This window comes from Carlito syrichta, unplaced genomic scaffold (genome assembly GCF_000164805.1).
Source record: "Carlito syrichta isolate Samal-C Ts95f unplaced genomic scaffold, Tarsius_syrichta-2.0.1 Scaffold303658, whole genome shotgun sequence".
In the NCBI taxonomy this organism is placed as follows: Eukaryota; Metazoa; Chordata; class Mammalia; order Primates; family Tarsiidae; genus Carlito; species Carlito syrichta.
In genome coordinates, this window is record NW_007247754.1 from 171,280 (window position 1) to 197,668 (window position 26,389).

Below are 26,389 nucleotides of genomic sequence, written 5' to 3' on the forward strand. Positions count from 1 at the left end.
GGCCACTGCACTCCAGTCTGGGTGACAGAGTGAGACTCCAACTAAAAAATAAAAATAAAAATAAAAATAAATAAATAAAATGAGGGAATATTTTTGTATGTAAATTATACCTCAAGCAGTTACAAATATAAATCAAAATTGTATAAGTATTATATTTTATGTTAGTAATAATAATAATAGCTGCTGTTTATTGAATGTCTGCTACTTGCTAGGCAGTGTGCAGAACACTTTATATACATTATGACGTTTCATTTTTTTAACGCTCCTAATGACTCTGAGCTATTTGGTATTACTATGCCAATTTAAGAAATGGGAAAACAATTAAAGGAGGCAACAGAAGGTAAAGGTTAAAGTATAGGTTTTTCTATAAAAAGATGTTCAGCATCACTAATTATTAAAGACATGCAAATTAACATCACAGTGAGATACCACCTTACACTCATCAGGACAGCTACTATCAAAAAAAAAAAAAAAAGGCCAGAAAATAACAAATGTTGACAGGAATGTGGAGAAACTGGGACCCTTGAACACTATTGGTGGGAACATGAAATGGTACGCCCACTGTGGAAAACAGTAGAAAGGTTCCTCAAAAAATTAAACATAGAATTATCATATGCTCCAGCAATCCCATTCCTGAACATATATTTGTGAAAAAACTGAAAGTAAGATTTTTGAAGAAATATTTGCACACTCATGTTCAGTGCAGCACTATTCACAATAGCCAAAGGTGCAAACAACCTAAATGTCCATAGACAGATGAATAGACCAAAAAATGTGTGTATCTACACATATATACCTGAATGTATATGTATATGTGTATACAGACACACAATGGAGAAATTTTCAGCCTGAAGAAAGGACACCCTATCATATGCTACAACATAGATGATCCTTGAGATCATTATGCCTAAGTCAGTCACAAAAAGATAAACACTGGTGGTAGTCAGACTCTTAGCAACAGCAGTGAGAATGGTGGCTGCCGGGTGCTGGGGGGAGCAGGAGAAGGGAGTTTTTATTTAATGGGTACAGTGTTTCCCTTTTGTGAGATGACTGAGTTCTAGAGATCTGTTGTACAAGATGGTGCTCATAATTAACAATATTGCACAGTCAACAGTGGTTAAGATGGTAAATTTCATGTTATGTGGGTTTTTTTTTTACCATAATAAAAGATCAAAATGAAATAATATGAGTGTGTGCAAGAAAAGATTTTTGTCTTCTATCACAACCATGTACATTTAGTGAACGGGCTGGCTTGCACGACTCAGTTGGTTTCTATATGCCTTTCTTTGCTACATGTTTGTCACTCACCGTATGTTTGCACAAGCAAAAGCACATTTTAAAATAAGTATGACACTGAGACATCTTATTTCATCCTATTGCCCCTATTTCCCTATTTTCTGCCTTCTTTCTTCTCCCACCATTCTCATGATACCTGGGACATCTGACTTCTTTGTAAATATCCTAAAAGGTGCTTCCCCATCTTATTTTATTTTATTTTGCCTTATGCATTATAAGTGTCTTTCTTACCCATTCTGGGTGTCTGCCTCTTTGGGATCCCTGGAAGTGAGCTTGCCAAGGAAGACCTTGCCTTCTGTTTCCATGAATAGGGATATTTCAGACACGCTAGCAGCCGTGCCCCGGTGTCGAGGGAAGAGCTGATGACAGTGCTGTCTAGACTGGCAGGTGTGCGCATCAGAGGCCTCCACTTCACGGAGACGCAGCGGCTCACCCTGGGTGAGGTGGGGCTGGAGGAGGCCTCTGACACAGGAAGTGGACGCGTAGCACACAATGTGGAGATATGTGCCTGCCCCCCTGCCTACGTGGGCGACTCATGTCAGGTAGGAAATTTTCCCCAGGGAGCTTCTGTGGCCAGGGCTTCTGGCTACTTTCCAGCACTGCAGGATGGTTTGGGTGTGTCCATTGTTTCTCTGTCCAACTTTCTGTTGGGCTTATATCTTACCGAGACTCCCTTCAGGAAATAAATGTGAAAAAGACATCAACAAATTTCACAGGAAAGCCACAGGAGATCAATAGATGCTGGAGGTTGGAATAATCAGAAGTAAGACAATAATATATAGTTTCAAATAACTAGAAGGATATTGAATGTTCCCAATACAAAGATATAATAAATTTTGAGACAGTGGACTTGCTGATTACCCGGATCTGATTGCTAGACATGGTATGCATTGAAATATCACTATGGGCCGGGAGTAGTGGTTCACACCTGTAATCCTAGCACTTTGAGAGACTGAGATGGGAGGATTTCTTGAGCCTAGGAGTTTCAGACCAGCCTGGGAAACATAGTGAGACCTTGTCTCTACAAAAAGATAAAAAATAAAAAAAGTTAGCCAGGCATGGTAGCTGTAGTCCCAGGAAGAAGGATTGCCTGGGCCCAGGAGTTGGAGGTTGCAATGAGCCATGATCATGTCACTGTACTCCAGCCTGGGTGACAGAGTGAGACTCCAACCCAAAAAAATAAGAAAAGAAAATAAACATCACTATCCGTCCCATAAATACATACAATTGTTATGTATCAATTTAAAAAACGAAATATTAACAAAGGAGCCTACCAATCAGCATTCCAGTATTTGAGTCCTTGTTTTCCTGATAGTTGATGGATGTGCTTATGTCTTTATTTTAGGGCTTCATTCAGTCACAACCCCCCACCCCCACCCTCCTTCCCCCACAGAGTTGAATTCCAAAGAATATTCTGGATACTGTGAGGGGATACCATGTTCCAATTTTCTAACTCTCAGCAGGTCCTCATTATCTGAAGTTCAGTTGACCAGAGTTGTTGTCCTCAGGTGATTAAAGTGTGCTATAAAATGAAACTAATAGCTTAAGCTGTGAACATGTTCTTTTTCTAAAGGAAAGAGGGAAACACAATGTTAGTACAGATAGTAGGAAATAGCAAACACTGGCACTCCGTGTACTCTATACATCCAAAGTATGTAAATTTAGCAAAACCCTTCACTTTCTTTCCTGGCCTTTTGGTAGCAGAAAACCCCAAGGTGATCTGCACCTAGAAGTTTCTACTTTTTAAACCTGCCAAAAATATCTTACCTGCAGTTTTCTGGTGACTTCCTGAGCTGTAACATTGAGCCCACAGGTTGCCTACATTCTTCCTCCTTCCCACCATCTTTTTTCCAGCCCGATCAAAATAGACAGCCCAGAGGAAAAAGTGGGACCTCTGGATTACCACCCTGTGGCCCAGCGCTTAGTCCCTGCCTGTGACTCAGTGTGTGGTTTATGGCAGCTCTAATCACCTACTGCTGTCTGTGGGGCTAGGTGGGTACAAGGTGATGCCTGCCCCACCTTGCAGGAATTACAGAGCGGCACGCTTACCTGCGGGACTGTTATGTGCACTCTGGCACAGGCTGACTCATGTGTGAATTTTAAAGGTGGGGCCCCCTACCGCAGACAGCCTTCCTTACCTGAGTCAGGCAGGCCCAGGCACTGAGCAGGAAGGGCAGGTATAAGAGGAAGAGGCAGAGGTTTGTGCGCAGCCAGCAGGACGCCCAGGGACCAGGATGCCCCCCGCAGCGAGGCGGTCAGCCTGTAGCCCGGGATGGCTGTGGATCTTTGGGGCAGTCCTGGGGCAGTGTCTGGGATACAATTCACAGCAGCAGCAAAGGGTACCATTTCTTCGGCCTCCGGGTCAAAGTCAACTGCAAGCAAGTTATGTGGAGTTTAGACCCAGCCAGGTAACCTCCCTTTAAATTTTGGTTTGGGATGGGGGTTTCCAGCTTTGTGACATTTTAAGTTAGAGTGGTTAATGAGAGAATGGGTGGGCTGGGGGAGGGGCAACGGCCTCTCTGTCTTTGCATTGACTGGCAGTGTTTATTACAGTACCTGACAGATTGTTCTCCTGAGCGATTAACCACAAACCCCATAAACATCAGCCCACCTGGAAACGCTGAGACAGTTAAGAGCATGCATGCTTGTGGGATGTTAATTTACTATGAAACTTAATGCCCTTTAGAGAGTAACCCAAGCCTCAGGACAAAAGAGTCCAGTGCCTATAGGTTTCCAAATTCTGCTTGGAAGAAAATTTACCCATGAAGAAAACATGAGAAAAAGAGAAATCCATGCTGAAGAAAAGTGATCAAAGTTTGCATAATACCTAACAGACTTGCTTCAATTTGCCAGGCATGCAGCATCAATAAAATTTGCTCTCTTTACTTAAACTTCCTGGATGTTACATGTATACTTACAGAGAAATAGATCCTGGCTGGTGAAATAGCCTTGGAAACTGGGTAGGGACATAATTTTATCATTTGTACTGCAAAAGTTCACTGGAAAGCTGAACGTGAAAAATCATCACAAAAAAAAATCTTATCTAGTTACAAAACCCCTTTATTGAAAGAATATACTGGGATATATTTAAAGAGAAAGTTTTAAATACAGTCTGAATACTTGAACTGAATTTTTTGTAAAATATGGTTTTGCTTGCTTTTTAAGAGATAAGAAAATGATTATATTTTAGTAACTGATAAATCCTTTGAGAGTCATATGATATATAACTCTTGCAGAGTCTTTTTTTTTTTTTTCCTGCTTCTAATCAAAAAGCAGCTTAAGATGGATGGCTTGGTTTTAATCAGGATAGACTATCCTCCCCCCAGAGCATATTTAATTAAGGCTTTGACTCAGACATGTTGTCATTAACCAGATCTATTTGTTTCTTTGAATCATCTGTTCTTCACCAAATACAATTATTTTATAAGCAGGTAATGTGCTATATGGTGATAATTATAAGGTACTTACCACTTACTAGCAAAGATTGTAGATAAAATCGTACCATCATTGACTGTATTTCATTCTCAGTTGTGCTTTCAGCAAAAGAACATTCCTTTCATATTTTGATTCCCCTTTAGACAAGCCTATTCATATAACACATAAGATAATCTATTTCTTTGCACTGTATTCTTTTGCCTAAACATTGCTCCTAATAGCTTAAGGGAACACTGTATTGGAAATTCTGGTCTTGTTGTGTAAGCTGTGCATTCACTGGTAATTTTGGAAGGAGTTCCTGTCAGCACCTGGGAGACTCCACCTGGGGAGCACATGAGGCTTCTGCCTCCTCCTCCTGTCAGGTGGTGTCTTCTGGTCTTCCACTTGACAGGTAGCAACCTTGATGGCCGTGGATAAATGAGAATGGGCCGTTCCGGTCAAGATTTCCTTTGATTACAGTTTCAGAATCTTTCAGATATATGTTCTATTTAAAGAGGATTAGGTAAAAGCCTATCCTTTTTATTTTGAAATATTAATTTTTCTTGATCCTTTAAAGATAGGGCATATAGGAGATCAGGAAAAAAAACTAGGGACGATGTCTGATTTTAATCTGTGCACTGATTATCTCTGCCAAAATAGAGAATATCTATAATTCTCTTTAAAAGTGGATACCGATATAATTTTTAATGGCTGGTATAGGATTTTTTTTGTCTATTGGAGGCATCTTTAACTAGAATTATCTTGAAAAGATATTAGTTCATGAGAAGAAAACTAATTATTTTCATTCACATGAAAAATAATCGCTTGTATAATATTATACTGGAGAGAGGCAATATACTGGAGATAGAAATAATTAAAGAACTATTGAACAAGAAAACAAGACAACCCAAGGAGACCACTCAGACGGAGTTGCAGTGTGTTTAACATGGACCAGACATTTGTGAACAGACATACGTGGAAACTCAAGCATACTCCTCTCTCTGGGTTCCCTGTTGGTCACAGACAAGGGAGTGGCAGTGAAGCAATTTCACCGGCTGTGCCATCGTTGTGTAGACTCCCATTAAGACTCCTTATTTCCTCACTCCAACTCCCACTCCTACACTGCCTCCCTCTACCAGCCTACAGCCACATTTGGGAGAGAGAGCAACTACCCAAAGAGAACTTGGTCTTGAAGTGATTTTCTTAAATGTCCTCCTCCCTAAGGACTGGGGTCCTGATTCTCTTTCCACTGCTTAACCCCCCTTCTCGCCCTCAAAACAATTGATGTGAGAAAGGGAGGAGTCCCCCTCACCCCCGCTCTCTGACTTCCCCGCCTCACTTGCCCGCTGTCTGACTTCCCCGCCATATGGCTCACACTCCCACCATGACTTGGAAACCAAACAGAACCCGACAGAAAAGCAAGTAGACCCCGCTGGTGGTTGAAATTAGAAATCCACACACTGACTGAAGGGAAGAAGATTGTTTTAAATGAAGGCTTCAGCCAGGTATGGGAGCACACACCTGTAGTCCCAGCTCCTCGGGAAGCTGAGGCAGAATGATCACTTGAGCCCAGGAGTTCAAGACTGTATGTAGTGCACTATAAGTGCCCCTGTGAATAGCCACTCCAGCCTGGGCAACATAGCAAGACCCTGTCTCTAAAAATAAAGTGAATACTTCATAGAATTGTCACATGTGTTGGATAGTAATTGTTTTCTTTCTTTTGTACTGATTAAACATTTTTGTTTGAAAACTAGGGTTGTAGCCCTGGATACTACCGGGATCACAAAGGCTTGTATACCGGAAGGTGTGTTCCCTGCAATTGCAACAGACATTCAAATCGATGCCAGGATGGCTCAGGAATATGTATTGTGAGTAAATTCATACACTACTGCTATCATCAGGCAATATGCTTCTCCCCATTTTCCCTTATTATGCCCTGAGTCAGCAGTGTCATGTCTCTTACCAAACCCTACACCGAGGTCACTATGTCGATATAGGAGGTTGCAGTGATAATAATAATAATTCCAGGCCGAATTATTCTACATTGTGTTTTTTTCCTCCATGTACCATCAAAAGAGAACACCTGTCTGAACAATAAGATTATACCTTAGCTTCTAAATCTCTGCTTCACTAAATGATATGAGTGGGTGGATCTTGGGATTTAATTCTTGTCAGGATATAATCAACCAGGGCCGTTATTCTGGGTCTCAATTTTGTGGGCGTGGAGGGGCTTGTTGCAGCCAGATAAGCAATAACTCAATAAATAAAGCAATGGGAGAAGAAGGAGCTGAGAAAGGCTTGAGGCTCTTATGCAGTCATTCCAACACAAACTCTATCATTGCCGAGACAGAGTGGGATTTGGGAAAGACAGGTGAGGGGAGGATATGGATGATGGAAAGTCCCACCTCACCCCTCCCTTCCTCATGGCATCCTTGGGCTACTTGTGCCCTTTATTACTGTTTTGTTTTGTTTCGTTTTTTCTCAAGACATCAAGGCAGTCTTGGATGACTGTAGTTTATCCACTGGAAGATGATCTTATTTTGGAATATTTCATACAAATTCTCCCCCATAAAATTAGTTGCTTAGGAAATGTTTCTTTTGCATCCTGAAGCAGAACCATTTTCATTCTGCTTTTCTAAATCCCTGTCATCAGAGTTCTCTCTGGTGGCCAGAGCCTCCTCAGTTAGGAAGGACAGGTAAGGGAAGGAGAGAGCGTCAGCACGCCCAGGAATACAAACCCCCTGTTGTGTAGTGTTCAATGGGAAATGCACCCTCTGGCACAGATTTCCTGGGTGTTGTGTAATGCAACCAGAGTGTGTCAACTATTTGAGTTCCTAGACTGTTTTAAGCTAGCTCGTTCTGCATGGCCCAGGGAACAGCTTCCTCTGCAAGATGGGACAGGTCAGAACAGGAAATTGTTGTAAAGAGCCGCCTAATAGAATATTTTGTTGGATTAGAAGCTTATAAGTTCAAATGAATAAATAAATAAAATAAAAGGCATTGAGAAATAGTGTTTTTCAGCTTGTGTTCCTATATAATAATTTATGTTTGACGCATAATAATGTATGTTGTGTGTAACACAGGTAGATGCTGGAACTAAAAATAAATATCTTATTTGCATATCTTGCCATTGCTAGATGTCAAGTCCACCTTATAACAGCTGCCAAAGAACAAAGGAAATTTTCTTTAAAGCCCATTCACCCAGTGAAAGGATAACATGTGAGAGTCATAATTTGTATTTTAATCAAACAAGATTTTCTTTCCCATCCCTTTCTTGGTAGCTGTCTTCACTTGTCCCTAATGGCCACGTGGCCTTGAGACTGTTCATTCAGGAAATCCTTAATGAGCATCTGCTAGTGTGGCAGGTACTGAGCTAAGTGCTAGGGTTGAAATCATCAAACATAATCCTTACCCTCAAGAGGCTTACTGTCTGGTGGAGAAACACACACACACACACACACACACACACACACACACACACACACACAATTGAAGCCCGCGTGTGCACTCAGTTGCTCCATAGCAAGTCTTGAGTGCTGGTGCTGCTCTGAAACTCGTCCATTGCGTGGAAGCCAAGGTTGCAACTCTCATTCTCAAAGAACAGTTGCGAGGAAATCAAGTACCTATGAATAGCAAATGGGTTTTCCACGGATTCCACTGCAAACTGACTTCCACCTCTCAAGGTCTAAAGTAAATTTTTAAAATCAGGCACCTTCACCATGTGCCTATCTCTGTGTCATTTCAAGAATAAACTTTGCAGTTTAAAAAGATATAAAGGGGGATGCCTAAGAAAACCCAGAACGAGTTTATTTTTAAAATTATGTCTTTATTTTTATGTGTTTAAACTTCATTTGCCTTCAAGGTACTGTCTATTTGTTGCAATACACCTATTGAGATGATTTTTCTTTCTTTTTTTTTTAACTTTTGTGTGTGTGTGTGTGTGTGTGTGTGTGTGTGTGTGTGCGCGTGCGCGCGCGCGTGCTTTGTTATTTATTTATTTATTTACTTATTTATGAGTCGAAGTCCCACTCCATCGCCCAGGCTGGAGTGCAGTGGAATGCTCACAGTCCCCCCAATGTCCGCCTGCTGGGCTCTGGCAATCCTTCCACCTAAGCCTCCCAGGTAGTTTTTTTTTTATTATTTTTTTATTTTTTTAATGTCGGGTACAATTCAGGGTTAGGTATAAAAACGAGACACTTTTTCCACTGCTCAAAACAGTTTTGGGACTCATCCATATTGATACTTTCTAGTGTTTCTACCTTTTTTGTTTCACCTCTTCCACACTGGCCAAACATTTCCCTCTGAGGACTTTTTTCATCCAGAGAAACAAAAAGAGTCCCTGGCGCGAGACTGAGTAGATAGGGAGGAGCACGGGAGTCATGCCATTTTTGATCAAAAACCGCTGAACACTCAGCATGGTGTGGACAGGTGCATCGTCAGGGGGGAAGAACCAGTCATCTGTTTGCCAGGACTCGGGCTGCCATGCAGCGTCTCTCAACAATAGCTGGTACACTGATGCTGATGGGTTCCTAGGGCACTTCCTTACCTTTTGGCCCGCCCTCCAAAAGATAATTCTGGGTTTTCTTGTCTTCCCCTCATACGGAGCCTAGTTCCTTGTGGGAACAGCAGTATGTGTCCAGTGTCCAGGGCAGGAGCAGCAGGTGGTACGTTATATAGGTGCCACCAGCCGGAGGGACCTGCAGGGATGGCTCCCTGGTCCCTCCTCAGGCCCCTGCCTCTCTGCTTGCCCTCCTTTCTCCTCATATTTTCTCCTCTCCCCCAGCTCCCTTTACTGTCTGCTGGCTCTATCACCCCTTATTTTCCTCTCTGTTCCCGTGTCCCTCTCCTTTTCTCATCTTTTTTCTTCAGTTTCCTTCTTTTTATTCCCTGCCACATGAGTCTGCCTTTCCCCCAGCCCCAGAATGACTCATCTTCAGTTCATAGCCAACACAGTGCTCCCCCCCCCCGAGGCTCGCAGAGGGAAGGAAGTCCAGGCCCCTCAGCACAGTCTTGATCTTGGGGCTCTTTCCAGCTGCCTCCCGGTCACCTTGCACTTCAGCCTCTTCTTCTTCCCCCTACATGAGAGAATGAGGTTCTGCACGCTCTGTTCCCTGTGCCTGCCATGCCCTTCCCTGACTTCTGGGCTCAGCTGGTCCCTCTTCTTCCTTCCTCCTTGCAGGCAGTGGCATCTCCAGGAAGCCTTCCCTGAGGGTCTGGGAGGGTCAGCTGCCCTTCCTCTTGCTCCCATGTCATCTTAATTTTCACATGATTTTCAGTGTGTCTATTTACTGGGTTATACTTACCCAGGACACCAATCCAACTGCATTTCTAGAACCTAGCATAGTTGGGCATCTAGGAAATGCCCAAGCGATATTTGGTATCAAATGGAGCTAGGAGAGCACATGCTGTGGGAGTGGATATGGGCTCCTGAAGCATTCATTCATTCACTCACTCACTCACTCACTCACTCACTCACTCACTCACTCACAATAAAACACAAGGAAACTTGATAGGGAAACTTGCAGGACTGATGCAGACAGCTTCGAGGGTGGCCACTCTCAACTGACAGTGAGGGACATTTCAGACATTCTTATGGAACTTTATTAAGCAATATGGGTTCTAACCCCCTTCCACAATTCTCTCCCCTATCCCCTGAGGAGGACTAATGTTTAGAGTGTTTTCAGCAGGATACAGAGGTCCTCACCACAATTCTTGCTTCTCCATGTTATGTGGCCAGTGTTTTCAGCCTCAGAGCTAGGTAGACACAGGACTAAAATATATCCATCCAGGCATGTTCTTCTTTAAAATTGTCATTTGGATTGAAAAAAGAAAACTAAAATGGAAAGGTAAAATAATGCGTTCCAAAGGGCAGATGTTTTATGAGCAGTCTGGGCAGCTCTGTACCATAAAGATGAGGGAATCAACTGGTGTCCTACACCTCTCTAAAGGGACTCCACAGTGGAGTGTCCTCCTGGTGTCCAGACCTCAAGGAGGAACCCGCACTGCAGGAAAGTTTGGAGAAGGAGGGATTCTGCACAGGGATGAGCTTTGTGTTGATAATCAATTGGAACATATGAGCAGCTTCCTACTTTAAAGACCCTCCATGGTTTCAGAAACATTCTCCAAAATTTCCTGTGTTTATAGCACGAGCTTATATCTAGAAAAAAGCATGAGAGGATATTTTAACATCTTAGTGTTTCATATAATTTTTAGTGACTCAAAATTTTATGAAGGATAGATTTGTCCAATCTGGAAAAAGCGATGACATTTGTGATTGAAGGACAATTTTTTCCGTTGCAAACAAGCTATGTCCTCTTGGGATATACATATGTATTGTTTCCCCCGGTTTAGCTTCAGCTGTTACTTAAAAACTTACTTATGAACGTTTCCTACTGGCACTGCCTCTGCATCCAGAGGTAAAAAAGTAAGCACATTTTAAAAATTATAGTAATTCCAGGCCATATAATTAACACAAAGTGTCTCTGAATTGTCGAATGCCCACAGCAAGGGGAGTTTTCCTGAATGTTTCAAATCGTTATTACTAGGATAACACCAAGCAAGCTTTTACCCTGCTTAAATTTCCACAGAATAAACAAATTCAACTCAATCCACCAGGCTTTGTCTCAATAGACTGCTCAGTTGCAAAATTGTATCATCTTAGCACTTTATTGAAGAACAACTTTCATTAGGTGTCAACATGAAAATAATTGACTTTACTTAAGTAAAAATTTGGATAAAATTAAGTTCTTACTTGTTTCGAGCACTGGAATTAAGTTGAATGCTTTCTTCAAAGACTGTGCAACTTCTTTTGTTTTAACAAATTCTATGTGTTAAAACATTTCAATTCTTTCACTCTTCAGTACCTCATTGTTACATAAACTATGACATAAAATGAAAAGTAATTTGTATAGAAGCAATTTTAAGACGAAGAGAGAAAAGAATCTACATTTCCTGAGGGCCTAGTACACTTTGCGTTTAAAAATCCTCCAACGGTCTTGGAAAGTGAACATTATTCTAACTGTACATTCTAAGAAAATTACAATTGTGTGTAAATCCTACATCAGTAAAATTGATGTTTAAAAAAGTGCAACAAGATAGCACAGAGAGGGGAAAGAACTTGCCCCAGGATTTCACAACCTGAGATGCTGAAGTGGGATTTGAAGCCCCTGGTCTGTCTCCCCTACATCAGGCTCCCCACATTATGCACCACATCACTGAGGGATGTTTTAGCACCAACAATGATTAGATAGTCAGGAAAAAGACATGGTTAGCGGAACAGATATCGCTGTGACGTCAGAGGACTTGAGTTCTGATTGTGTGAGTACGATGACAGTGATCTGAAAAGGAGTCAATGTACCCAGTTGCTGTTAATTGTGCTGTTTCCTGTCCCTAGAACTGTCAGCACAACACAGCGGGTGAGCACTGTGAGCGCTGTAAGGAGGGTCACTATGGGAATGCCATCCACGGATCCTGTAGGGCCTGCCCGTGTCCTCATACCAACAGGTACTGTAGAACTGAGAAAATAGCCTATAGGCAGGAAGTCTCTCGGTGGTTACCCAGGCCTGGGGTGGGAGGGGAGATGAGGGCAAATGGGAAAGGACTGCTGAAGGGTGGGGGGTTTCTTTGTAAGGTGATGAAAATGTTCTCAAATCAATTGTGGTGATGGTTGTACAACTCTATGGATATACTAAAAGCCATCGAGTTGTACATTCCACATGGGTGAATTGTATGATATGTGAATTGTATCTCAATAAAGCTGTGATATTTTTTAAATGATGCTCTGAGAGGCTGAGGTGGGAGGATCGCTTGAACCCAAGAGTTTGAGACCAGACTGGGCAACACAGCAAGATCTGTCTCTAAGAAAAAAAAATTTAAATCAACCGGGTATGGTGGCATGAGCCTGCAGTCCCAGTTGCTTGGGAGGCGGAGGTAGGAGGATCACTGAGCCCGGGAGTTCGAGGCTGCAGTGAACCTTCATCACGTCACTGCACTCCAGCCTTGGTGACAGATGGAGAGCCTATCTCTTAAAAAAAGAACAAATATAACAAGCAACAACAAACAAACAAAATAAACAGTCATTCCAAGCTGTCTTCTTCTGAGCTTTTTTCTTTTCTTTTCTTCTTTAGCTCTTCATTTAGTAGTTAAACAATTATTTCTTGGAACCCTGTATGGGGCCAGCCCTTAGGCTTCCTATGTGCTGGGGAAACTGATGTGAAGAAGATGGATGGAGTCTGATCTCATGGGGCTTTACCTGGAGTGGGGTGGGATGGAGAGAAAGGGGAGGTTATCACACTCAATAAATATATATACAAACAAAACCAGAAGTATAACTTCAAATAGAGTTGGCATTTTCTGAAATAGGGTTTTGTGATTGAGAGTGAGAGGCTGCTTTAGGGAGATAGCCAAGGACCCTGAAGTTGAGGAAGGAGCCATGGCGGTATCTTAGCCTGAGGCTCCAGGGCAAGGATAAAACAGAAGGGGAGACGCAGTGATGATGTGTTCCCAGACAGTGAAAAGACAGGATTGACAGAGGCAGACTGGGAGAGAAGGCCAGAGGTGAGGTTGGTGGAGCAGCCAGGGCTCAGATCCTGGAGAGCCCTGCAGGCCAGAGTCAAGCATCTGGATCTCATCTTCAGAGCAATGGAAGCCTTGGGCGAGTTCTGAGCCTCTGAGTGATCCAAGCTGTCAGTTAAGCTCCAGTGTGGCCAACAGACTATGTAGGTAGGAAGCTACCATTGTGTTTTCATGGCCATCTGTGTTCTCTTTGGGCTTAGCACCTTGTCATATGCCTGCTCATCACAATGTGTTGTTCACTGTAGAGTCTAAACAAAGAATAACACAACAAGCTAAGTGAAGCATGAGTCAGTTTGAACATCAAGAAGATATTGATAAAATATCAGTAGTACACAAGCTCAGAAACAAGTGTGGACCATGGTCAACCTGCTATTAGCCCAGTGTCAAATTGGCCAAGTCCTAACTTCAACAGAAGTCACGTGCCCAAGTGTGGCTTTTCTGGAGAGACGTATTTGAAATATTCACTCTGCTTTGCTATCTCTGCCTTTGATACCCATGAGGCCTGCCCAGTCCTGCAGCTTTACTCGTAAAGGGATCTATCACTTGATGCTTGCCCAGACTTGTTGGAACAGAAACTGGTAAAAGTAGAGAGCAGCAAGATTTCTACCCAAGTGCTTGGAAAAAGCTTTTCATTTTTTTTTTTTGCAAAGCATATTGTTATCATCGAGGTCAGTTTCCAGCTTCCATGCTGTTGGAATAACACATGGTTTCTCAGATTTATCAGGAAAACTCTCTGTTTTTATCTAATTCTCCTTCCAGCAATATTAATAGTGCTGACACATTTCCAACTGTCCCTTAACTTTGTAACCATCTGATAGCCCAAACGATGTTTCCCAAATAAGAACTCTCTAACCAGCAAGTGATAAATGGAATAGAGTGGTTTTTTTTCTGAGATTTACAATGGTGTAGTGTTTAATGGACAGATGTAGACATTTCACAGGCAACAGGGCTTTTGCATGGTCTCTTTGTTTTAAAAAAAATCTGTTTCTCAAATATTATTAGTTTACAGCTAAAGGAAAAGGGATCAAAATTCCACAACTTTGTTAGAGAAAAATGTAAAAATTGCCAATGACTATACCCACAGAAATGCTAAAATGGAGAGTGTGCCCTGTGCCCCTGTTTATGGGGCTATAGCCACCCCGATGACTTTTTTTTCCAAGAAGGTAATATACCCAATACAAAAGAACTAGAATAAACAAGGAGAAAAATTTTCTAAGGAATCAGAGCTCTCTGTTCTTTTTTCTGCCTAGACTTGTTTTATTCCTTCCTTGTTATTCCTGGAAAAATGCTGTTGTAATCATCTTTTCCAGAGTGAGCTACTTTGCTCTGTCTTAAGGTAAAGAATGCACTTCTCCAGCCAAAAATAAAATCAATGCCTTCAGTCCATATTCACCATAATTTGCCCAGTGTCAGCTGAGATAATTCATCATTATCTCCACAGGTCTTGATGGGCAAAACCTTCTTCATACAAAAAGAAGCCACACTCTGGGGTTCCATTTTCACTTAATGCAAGTCAATCCTTTGTGGTAAAAAAAAATAACAATAATGAGCAGAAAGCCTAACTATCAGTTTATGTTTTTACTGGGGCCTTTTCTGTCGTCTTTTAAGCTTTGCCACCGGCTGTGTTGTGAACGGAGGAAACGTGCGGTGCTCTTGCAAACCTGGATATACAGGAACACAGTGCGAAAGGTGAGTGCTGCCTCCTGCCCTCAGTCGACTGGTGGGTGGGGTGGGGTGGGCTGGGCTCTGCCTGCAGCTGCTGGACTGTGGGTGGGGTGCTGCTGGGTGCTGGCTCAGAGCTAGGGGTGGGGCTGAGTTTTACTGAGGCCTAGAAAAACGCCTCTTGGGGAAAAATACAATATTGCTCACTGAGTAAATCATTAACATCTTTGTCTTTCTTGCTATGTACATGTTTCAGAAGTCAGAAAACGAGGCACAGCACATACTCACAACCACACGTAGCCCTGTACATCCCCCACATACCTGTATTTACCTGGACCTCCACACGAATCCCTACACACCCCTCCCCCATACCTATCCCTGTATACCCCTCCCCCATTCTAAATATTCCTCCCTCTACATATCTCTACATACACCTGTCCTTCCCACAAATATCTACATACCCCTAATCCCTTCCACATACATCCCTATATACCCCTCCCCCACAAATATTCCTGATACTCCTACCCCCCATATAAACTCATTCCTGCATACCAGTATAACCTCCTATCCCCCCCACATATCCTGACTTACCTGTACATACATACAACTGTATAAATACTCACATTCATACACATATCCACAGCTCTAGATATCACACACACAAACACATACACACACATCCTTCTCTATTCCCATATTTCAGAATCTCTGGTGTCTAGCTTAGTACTGTTCATATAACAGGTGTTCAGTAATGTTTGTGAAACAGAAGGATAAATGTTATGGAATAGAAAGTATAAAATTAACTATAAAGGACTATAGTGCCAAACTTTCATGAGTACATTTTCATGACTGACTCCTATGTAGAGGGCACTGCCAAGTATTGTGACAGATGTAAAAGATACTTAAAATATAGCTGGGAAGATGGTACATACATACTTGGAAAAGTATCCATTTGAAAAATGAATCATATGGTCAACATGTTTAGAAATGTAAAACAACTATTATAAAATCAACACATTTTTCATTAAAATGGTGTACTACAGGTGAGCAAAGAATCGATATAGACCCTACCTAGCCCTAGATACTTGTGCATGCTCACATACAGACCTATTCATAATCATTTTACCTACAGAAAACCACTGTTAAATGCTTTACTCTTGCGGATCATTTCTAAGTACATGGACTTTACAAACAAAAACAAAAGTAGATGTCTGCTTTACTCTCTGTTTTGATTTGTTTCTTGTCTAGTACTATGTTAGTAATATCTTCCCATATCAATAAGTATTCCTTGATGACACCACGACAGTGACCAAAAAGTTTCCACTGAGGTTCCATAAGCCCCAAGTCTTGGTCTTGGAGATCCTTTGACTGTTCTCCGTTTAAAGCAACACTAAAAGTAAATCCTTGCAGCTAAATATTTATGCCCGTAAATCCTCAAGGTATTGTATAATTGTAGAAGTGGATCCCTGGTCCAAGGACAGGTCTTTCAGGCTTTTAATACATTTTGCAAGTTTGCCCTCCAGAAAGGTAGCTACATTTCTACTAGAATGAGTGACTGTCTGCCCCAGTGGATATTCAAAATGATCATTATTTAAAAATATCTGCCAATTCATAGGGAAAATTATTTATCATTTTAAAATACATTAGAATTCTAGAGGAGTTTGACCAAAAAAATTCATGTAAGCAGATTTCATAATAAAGAATGGTCATTGTCTGAATGGGTTTATCTGAAATGTTTATGGACAAGGTGGGACCTTGGTAGGTCTAGCGTTGACTAGAACCCAGTAGAGCCAGACGTTGAAGGTGGAGGGTGGGTCAGATTGGGAAATCAATGCAGGAAAGGCCAAGGGGCTGGAGGATAACTGCCACGTGTAGGAGGCAGAGTCTGCCTCATGATGGAGAGACTGAGCGGAACCCAGACACTGTTCTATGGGAAAAGACACTGGTAAAAGAGAGTAATTTAAGGTCCTCCTATTTTCCATTTTCCATTTCATCAAAAGGAACATTTCTCACACTTGCCTCATATGTATTATTCGTTCTTTCTTTCAATGAAAAATGTATGGAGATCCTGGTACATGCCTGACACTGTGCTAAGCACTAGAGACATGTTAGCAAGCAGAGCACAGACTCTGCTCTCAAGGGCTTTCCAGTCCAGGGGTGGACAGACATAAAAACAATGATTAAATTAGTGAGAGATGGGAGAACTGGACTAAATGGACCACAGTAGAGTGCAGGCTGGGACTGGGAGAGGATTCCAGGTTCTGTGATTTAAAAGCTGCAGGATTGGCCGGGCACGTTGCTCACGCCTATAATCCCAGCACTTTGGGAGACGGAGGTGAGAGGATTGCCTGAGCCCACGGGTTCGAGAGCAGCCTGGGCAAATTGGTGACACCTCATCTCTACAATAAATTCATACTAAAAAAAAAAAATCATGGTGACCCGTGCCTGTAGTTCCCGTTACTTGGAAGGCTGAGGCGGAAGGATCACCTGAGTCCAGCAGTTAGAGGCTGTGGTGGCCATGGGTGTGACACCGCACTCCAGCCTGAGCAACAGAGTAGGACTCCAACTCAAAAATAAATATATAAATAATAAATAAAATAAATAGAGAAAAAAAAAGCTACAGGATTTCCACCTGGGAGAGGCTTCCAAATTTAATTCTCCACATGGTCCTTCACAAACAATGAAGCAGAAAACAGCAACAGGCTCCATGGGACATTCATTTGGCAAGCGGCTCATTTGAAGAGAAATTTTTAATTAACAGTTCTCTTCTCAGCTTATGTTTGTTATACTATTTGATGTCTCAAGAAAACAAGCTATCATTGCTTAAAAATGTTTTTGTTAGCTTCTTCACAGGTAAGTGCCATTTTGATGGCAGCACTTTTTATTTGTTGAGCATGGTTTGAGCACCCAGGCATCCTTCTTGGCAGTAGTCATTGTCCACGCAATGATAAATACAAGGACTGTGAAGGTGAAAAGTTGGAATACACATGATGAGGAGTCTGACTGGGCAGAAGCAGGAGCAACCAGCCTTGGGGAAGGGGAGAAAAGGCTTCTCAGTGTATTCCATGTTCTTTTTCACCTTCTCTCCCTCGGCCCCACAGAGCCACCGATGACAAACGTGTAACGTCATCTGTGAAATCAGGAAGTTTGATTCCAATGCTTTGTGTTTAGTCACTACCATAAAATGAGAAGAGAACCGGTTATTCCTTGTAAAATAAGTCATGCTTTGCAAGAGTCAGGAAGAGGTGGAATCAAACTTCCTGAATACTGGTGTGACTTTAACAGAGGGTACTTTGTAATTCTGTGTCTTTTATGTGGAAAGTTTAGAAATAGGTAAAACATATAAAAAAAATAAAGTATTTTAGAACACAGATCTTCTGCATAGCTTGGTTTGTTAGGTGAAATACTGGGCTGGTCGCAAAGTAAACCCCTATTATCAATATATCATCTCCTTGCTTAGTAGACTTAGTTAAACCACTTGAACCCAATTTTCTTCTTAATAATTAGGGAATACATGAGTTTCCTATCTATTTTCTGAACTGTAATCAGTTTAAATGTTATCAATTAGAAAATGCATATCTTATCATGTCTTATAATAGTGGCAACCTTGTATTGCGTGTCTATTCTGTGCAGGGATAGTGCTAGATTCTTTGTTACATTATCTCTCCTCTTATGGCCGTTGGCCAAATTAAGTATTAGTTCTATCATTTATTCATTCAACAAACATATATCTGGCACCTAATATGTGCCAGGCACTATCCCAAGTACTAGGGATATGTTAGCAAGCAAAATAGCCAAAAAGTCGTGTTTTCATGGAGTTGGTTTTCATGGGGGAATTGATTAAACTGAAGCTCAGAGTGTTACGACAACAGCCCAAGATCACACTAGTGAGTGGTGGAGGTAGGAGCCCAGTCAGATCTTCCTGATCCTTTGCATATCACCTGAGTACACATTGGTAAAGTATGCTGAAATTGCCCAAGTTTTTTGATGCAAAGCTTTCATTTTGGGAAAAGAGTTAAATACCGTATTTTCTCAAGCCTATCAATCCCATTGGTGATAAGACACCACACATCAGTTTATAAGCAACGTGAGTGTGATTGGGTGGGAAGTGGAACGTGGCTGACAGAGATATTTTTATTGGCATTCTACTAGCAGAAACAGTAGCATGTCTTTATTTTACTTTTTAAAAAAACAAATTCTAAGACTCAAGGAAATGCGATCTTTAAACTTATAAGTCAGGAATTGAGGTCTCATTACTAAATTATCTGGAATAACAAAGACTCAAGGCCAAAGGTAGCAGCTGTAACTGCTCTTAGCTGCTGAGACTCTGTTGAGACTGCAGCCATTAGTGCAAATATGAATTATGCAAACTTGAAATAGTGCAACAGGAAATAGTAAGAGTTCTCCTTCACACAAAAATTTCAAATGATATGAATCTTACTTCAAATTTATTTCCATGAGGAAGTTCAAGGGCTAAGTAGCTCTGTATTGAGAAATATTCATTCTTGCAAGTCTATGACAGCCTTCCTCCCATGGGGTTACAATATCCCAGACAGAGAACTAGAGATTGAGAAAATTGGATGGGATAAATGCTGAGTTATTTGGGCATTTCTTTTCCTTTCTATATTTTGTGTAGATGTGCACCAGGATATTTCGGGAATCCTCAGAAATTTGGAGGTAGCTGCCAACAATGCGATTGTAACAACAACGGCCAGTTGGGCAGTTGTGACCCCCTCACTGGAGGTAAGATTAATGCATACGTCTGCTAACCTGCATTTACAAAACTGATCTAAAATAACAGGACTAGGATCCAAGCACAAATTTTCAGGAAGCATAATACACAATTCCAGCTGACAGATTATTTTCACAGTCCTGGAAATGGTAGGTAGTACATAAAAGTTTTGTGAATAATTTCCTTCACTTGGGTTTTTTTATTTTTAAAAAGTCTATTGTTTTTAAAATGTAAAAAATTTTAACTAAAATAACTTAGACCCTACTTAGGTGATTTTACTGAGATTTCCCTGTGATGTAGTAGGGCTGTCGTCACGTCTGCTTCCATGTGTGTGTCTGAAGAAGTCAAAGTACTCTTTCTCTTACAGCATTACATGTTCTTGGATGTAGGGGGGAAATTGGGGTGGATTTCACACACCAAGGAAAAGATAATTGGTGAGAGTTAGTATGAGTTTATTAGAAGCAACTCAAAACAAAAAGGAAGACTATATTCTTCCTTCTTTGATAGAATATTAATATGATTTATCAGGAAAGTGCCATTGACATAATAGAGTCTCAAACACTAAGGTAAAATCTTTTACCATGTACTTATAGACAAGATAAAGAACTAAGCCCTCGATATGTGGTTTAGATCCAGACAAGTGACTGTTCCCAAAGGATTGCAGAGCAAATGGGTTAATGGGAGTCTGGAATGGGATACTGATTGTAGTGCTTCAGGACTTCATCCTTGGCTCCATCTTGTCCAACATTCTTGACTTAGATGGAAATATAGAAAGCCTGCCCACCCAGTTATCAGATCACGTAAAGTTGATAAGAATTGTTTAGGGGCCAAAGGAAAATTTCCACTTTGTCCTCTGAAGGTTTGCTGAAAATCAGCTGACACAAGGTAGCTTAACAGGAGAAAAGGCATACAAAACTTTATTTTAATGTACGTAATATAGGAGAATCACAGAGGATGATTATCTGATAACCCAGTGGGGTACAGATGCTTATATACCCTTTTTTATAGGGAAAAAGGAAGTGGGAAAATGTGGCTGATTTTAAGGGGATAGTAAATGATTTTGGGGGGTATTCAATGAGCTTGTAGAACATATAATGAGGCCCGAGACAAAGTGTTTTAGGCCCGTAGAACAGGCAATGGTTTGTGACTGAGTCTGTCCAGGTGTGTTGACAGACTTCAGTTTTCCTGTGAATGAGTTAAGTTAATGAAAGCTCAGGGAAGGGACCAGAAGTCATTGTTTTCTTCTTTGATGGGTCTGGACTTCAGGCAGATAAGCAGGTGACAGAGTAAAGCTTCTTCTGGCATCTGTTGGCTTTCAATGACGTTTAATTAAAATAACCAGCATAACAGGGTACCATATTTTGGGGTAAAATTCCCTGGTCTCCTTCAATAGCAAACGCTTCCTATGACACATTTAGAATAAAAAGGGGCCTCAACAGTCTGGAATGATGGGCCAATTCTAACCAAACACATTATGTTAAGGATAAGTGTGCAGTCCTATAGTTGAGTGGGGGAAAAAATATATCAACCTATAGATATGAAATAAAGCAGATGGGCTTAGTAACAGGAGGTGAAAAAAGGCTTAAAGTTGTAGTCAGCAGTAAATTCACTATGGCCCAGAGTGAGGTGTGGCCCCTAAGACAGCTTACACTATCTTCACCAAGCTCTAGTGTCTAAAGACAAGTATCTACCGTTTTCTTATACCCTGCCCACAAAAGTCCTCATGGGAGGGTTCTTTATGACTTTAGAAGACAATAGATGAACTACAGCTTGTTCAGGCAGAGGGTGAGACCGTGAAGGGACTTGGAACTGTGTCAAGTGAGAGAAGATTGAATAGGGCAGTGAAAGGAAGAGCTGGAAAGGACGCATTTGGAAGACCAAAGCTGGGAGAAGAGCTGGTCTTATTCTCTGTGGCATGAGGGACAGAACTTATAGCAAAGAGTGGAAGCAAGAGAGAGACCTATTTTAAATTATCTGAGGAAGAAGTGTCACATGTTTAAAGATGAAACAGGCTGCTTTAAAAGGAGGTGATTTCTACTGTCACTGGAGGTATTCAAGGAGAAGTTTTGACATCATACACAACTTATTCATGAGCTTAATGCCTCTTCAACCCTCACTCCTCTACTCCAATAACAAAAATCAGCAACATGAAGTGAGGGGGGTAACTATTTGTTCCAAAAGTGGAAGCAAATCCTCACATGTGAGACTTGCTTGTTCCTGCGAGGTTTTTTCTTTTTTCTTTTTCATTCTTTTTATTCTTCAACTAATAATGTACAGATTCCTTGGTGGTCACATGCAAGCTTGTTGGGAAGATTGCATTGATAAATCCTTCATCCACAGGAACCCTGTCCCCCATAAGCTGTTCAGGGTGATGCGAGAAATTGTGAAGGAAATGAAACCATATTTCCTGGTCAGAAGACATTAATAGACTATTGAGGAAATAAAAGTGTCACGATTGTATGTACTTATAAGCATGCATAAATATTTTTCAAGAGAATGAGTAAAATTTATAATTATATATGACAAATTAAAATGTATACAGGTAAGTATATATAGTCTTTGAATGATAGGATCAAGGATGATACTTTTATCTTATTTTTCTGACTTTCCCAAGTTTTCCATAATGAATTTATATCTTTTTTGTAATTAAAAGCAAATGTGGTCTAAAATATATGTAATTATTCACAAAGTGGGGAATATTATTGGCTGCTGAGAAGAATAAACTTGAAAACCTCTTATAGCATGTCCAGCAAAATTCAAGCTAAGAGTTTTGCTGTAATAAAGTTAGATTATTTCTCAGAAGTGAGAGGACATGTCATATAAAAATGCACAACATGGAGCAAAGAGTAGACATGAAAGGAGTAAAGAACCAGGGACCAGGCACAGTGACTCGAACCTGTAATTCCAGTGCTTTGGGAGGCTGAGGCGGAAGGATCGCTTGAAGCCAGGAGTTTGAGACCAGCCTGAGCAATATAGTGAGACCCTATCTCTACTAAAAATAGAAGCAAAAATCAGTTGGGCATGGTGGCATGTGCCTGTAGTCCCAGTTACTCGGCAGGCTGAGGCGGGAAGATTACTTGAGCTCAGGTGTTCAAGGCTCCAGTGAGTTATGACTGAGCCACTGCCCCCAGCCTGGTCAACAGAGCAAGACCCTGTCTTTAAAAATAATAATAATAATGTTCAAAGTTGACCACTAGGCTTTATTATAGCTGAGAACCTGAAAACTCAGCTTATATAATATATGCCATCGTTGGTGGCGTGGGCTCACTCACATTGTGTGCCTATCTTTGTCACGGCATTTGTCACACTATTTAATAATTTTCCTGCCTCCCCTATGGGATTGTTGAACCACAGAACAGGAATTTTGTCTTGATATCTTTGTATTCTCAGCACCTGCTATGGGGCTGTAGCATACTGTGGTTGCTCAAAGGTGCTCAATGTTCATGAATAAGGGTAGAAGCATGAACATATAGGAGGTTATCCAGTGAAGAAAGTGTTAACACCAACGACTGGAAGTTTTAATTCGATGAGAAAAGCATGGCCCTTTAGAGAGTTGACTCTTGTAGAGAAGAAATGGAGTATGTAAGCAGAGAGGCTACAAAAGAAGTTCCTGCAGCAAGCCTGCCAGGAGATGAGAAAACTCCCTGGGCCCTGTCATGGGGGACAGAGGAGAAAAGGAAGAGGCCCCGATGCTGGATAGTTGGGTGACTAGAACCTTCCAAAACTAGCTTTTCTGAAAACCAATGTAAATAGCAGCCGAAGAGTAAATTTAATACCAATATCTTCTTTGGTTATTTCTTTATTTCAGACTGCATGAACCAAGAACCCAAAGATGGTAGCCCTGTAGAAGAATGTGATGGTGAGAAAAGAAAGTCTCTCCCCTTTCTAAGTTGTGGGCTTCATCTAAGACATATGTGTGCCCTTCTAGGACATGCAGCTTCCAGTCTGGGAAAGCAGTGGTGGGAGGAGGTGGGAGGAGGACTACTTAAGAGTCAAATGCAGCCTCGATCAACTACTGGCTGCGTGACTTTCAGCAAGCAACATGGCTTCTCCAAGCCTCGGTATCATCATTTGCTAAATGGACGTTATAGCTAGACCTACAGTATAGGACTGATGGGGAAATGCTTAGAAATCTCTTATCACAAAGCCTAATAAATAGCAAACGCCCTGTAGATAATAGCCATATTATTATTTTCCTCACATACAAACTAAGCAATGAGTTGCAAGAAATCACCATTTCATTTTAAAATGTTCCCTACAGCCTGGGTGACAGAGTGAGACTCCAACTCAAAAAAATATATATATACATATTCCCTATCTGAGGGGAGACCCCCCCCTCCCAAAACCTAGAATTATTTTTCTGGAGAGTGGGTCCTCTAGGTAAGTGTCCTAAGAACCCATCAGCATCAGTATACTGACTACCGTTATTGTAAAAGGTTGCTTGGCTTCAGTTAATTTTTTTTTTGAGATTCCTTCAATGTGTCTGCCCATTTCATGATGGGTGATTTACAAGTGCACCTGCCCACACCACACTCAGCAGATTTTGACCCCAAAACAGCATGACCCCTGTGGCCCACCCTCCCTATTCACCCAATCCTGGCCCGAGCAATTTTGTTTGTTTGTTTGTTTCCCTGAATGAAAAAAGTACCCAAAGGGAAACGTGTTGCTGATGTGGAAAAGGTAAAACAAAAGTGGCAGAAGCATTTTAGCATCAAAATTGACAAGTTCAAAAACCATTTTGAGCAGTGGGAAAAGCATCTCGATAGGTGTATTGCATCAAATGGAGAGTACTTTGAATATGACTGAAGATTAAACATGTAAGAATAGATACACAATTTTGGGGGACCCTTATTCAGAGTTCTCCCTTTTTCAGTATCTGCATCCCTCTCTGGGAAGGCCAGGGCTGTGTTTTTTGCCTGTGACGATCTGTGTCCATGTGAACTGGGCTGCACAGCCCTTGTGCTCCCTTCACATTCCCGCTACTCCAGTCACAGCACATCTGCCTTTGATTGTGGTTCCCTACAGACTGCGACAGCTGTGTAATGACACTCCTGAATGACCTAGCCACCATGGGCGAGGAGCTCCGCCTGGTAAAGTCACAACTGCAGGGCCTGAGTGCCAGCGCGGGTACTCTGGAGCAGATGAGGCATATGGAGACCCAGGCCAAGGACCTGAGGGTAAGTCCCCTGCAGCCCAGAGTAAACCCCAGGGTGAAGAGACGCCATGGGAATGGACACTCCTCAAGCAGGAATGGGAGAAAGGCTGACCCCTTCTAAGACTCAGGGCTGTCCTCCTTTCTCTGATCCAAATAAAGATTCAATTTTTATCTGAGGGAAGAATTTATGAGCACACAAGAATGAACACCTCTAAGTAAACATTTCTTTAGTTGCTAAATATTTCCTGGCTAACTTTTCTCATAGAACCTTTAGTTCAGTAGCTTGCATTCAGAAGACTCAAGCACAGGTTTGTGTTAGATTGGTATTCATTCTTTTTTAAATGGTTGATAGAATTTTCCAGTGAAGCAATGTGGGCCTGGGATTTTCTTTGTTGAGAGTTGTTTTATTTTTTTAAATAAATCATAAATTCAATGTTTAAAAGATAGATATTAGACTAAAATCACACAGCTAGTACATAGTGGTTCTAGAAGAATTCACATCCTATTCAAATTCTAGACTGTGTTTACCATGAGACCTCTTAACCGGACGTTTCTCTGACATTCTATATAGTAATATGTCTCAGTTTTCTCATTGTAAAATTGAAATAGAGCTATCTTCTTGCCATATCATACCAACACTGCAAAATTCAGAGAAATAAATATGAGAAGGAAACTTTTTTTTGTTGCTTGAGTCAGAGTCTCACTCTGTCACGCAGGCTGGAGTGCTGTGGCACAATCATAGCTCACCACAGCCCTGACCTCCCAGGCTCAGGTGATCCTTCCTCCTCAACCTCCCAAGTAGCTGGGACTATAGACATGCACCACTATGCCCAGCTAATTTTTTGATTTTTTTGTGTGGAGATGATGTATTGCTGCGTTGTCCAGGCTTGTCTTGAACTCCTGGGCTCAAGCAGTCCTCCTGCCTCTCGGCCTCTCATAGTGTTGAGATTATGAGACCACTGCATCTGATCGGAAATTAACATTTTTGGTTAATTGTTTTTTTGTTTTTGTTTTTTTTGAGTTGGAGTCTCACTCTATTGCCCAGGCTGGAGTGCAGTGGGATGCTCCTGGCCATCGCAGCCTCAACCTGCTGGGCTCAGGCGATCCTTTCGCCTCAGCCTTTCAAGTAACTGGAACTACAGACATACACTACCCATGCCCAGCTAATTGTTTTTTTGATTTATTGTAGAGGTGAGGTATCATCATGTTGCCCAGGCTGGTCTCAAACCCGTGGGCTCAGACAGTCCTCTCATCTTGGCCTCCCAAAATGCTGGGATTATAGGCTTGAGCCATTGCACCTAGCCAAAATTAACATTTTTGAATGCTCATGTATTAAAAAATATGATTTAACATGTTTGTGCACGTGTATTTTTAGAAAAAATTAGCTCCTTAACATCAAAACCAACCCTGCAGCTAAGTATTATCACTCCCAATTTGCTAATTGAGGAATAAGACTTAGAGAGGCTCATCTACTATGTGGTAGACCTAGGGTTTGTACCTCGGCTCTAAAGCCTGTATTCTTTTACTCAACATTGGCTCTAACATGCAAATGGAGG

At 41.5% G+C, this 26,389-nt stretch overlaps 1 protein-coding gene across 1 annotated transcript in view; it reads left to right on the forward strand.

Annotated features, from left to right (window-relative positions):
* The window catches only part of LOC103261307 (laminin subunit alpha-3), a gene marked incomplete at both ends in the record, with an annotated part of 202,142 nt that overhangs the window by 160,722 nt on the left and 15,031 nt on the right, over positions 1-26,389 (forward strand). Inside the window, 7 exons of the mRNA XM_021712821.1 lie at positions 1,608-1,838; positions 6,465-6,578; positions 12,104-12,213; positions 14,893-14,973; positions 19,583-19,689; positions 23,487-23,537; positions 24,704-24,855. Of these exons, the coding sequence (XP_021568496.1) occupies positions 1,608-1,838; positions 6,465-6,578; positions 12,104-12,213; positions 14,893-14,973; positions 19,583-19,689; positions 23,487-23,537; positions 24,704-24,855 (846 nt within the window). The remainder of the gene's footprint in view (positions 1-1,607; positions 1,839-6,464; positions 6,579-12,103; positions 12,214-14,892; positions 14,974-19,582; positions 19,690-23,486; positions 23,538-24,703; positions 24,856-26,389) is intronic.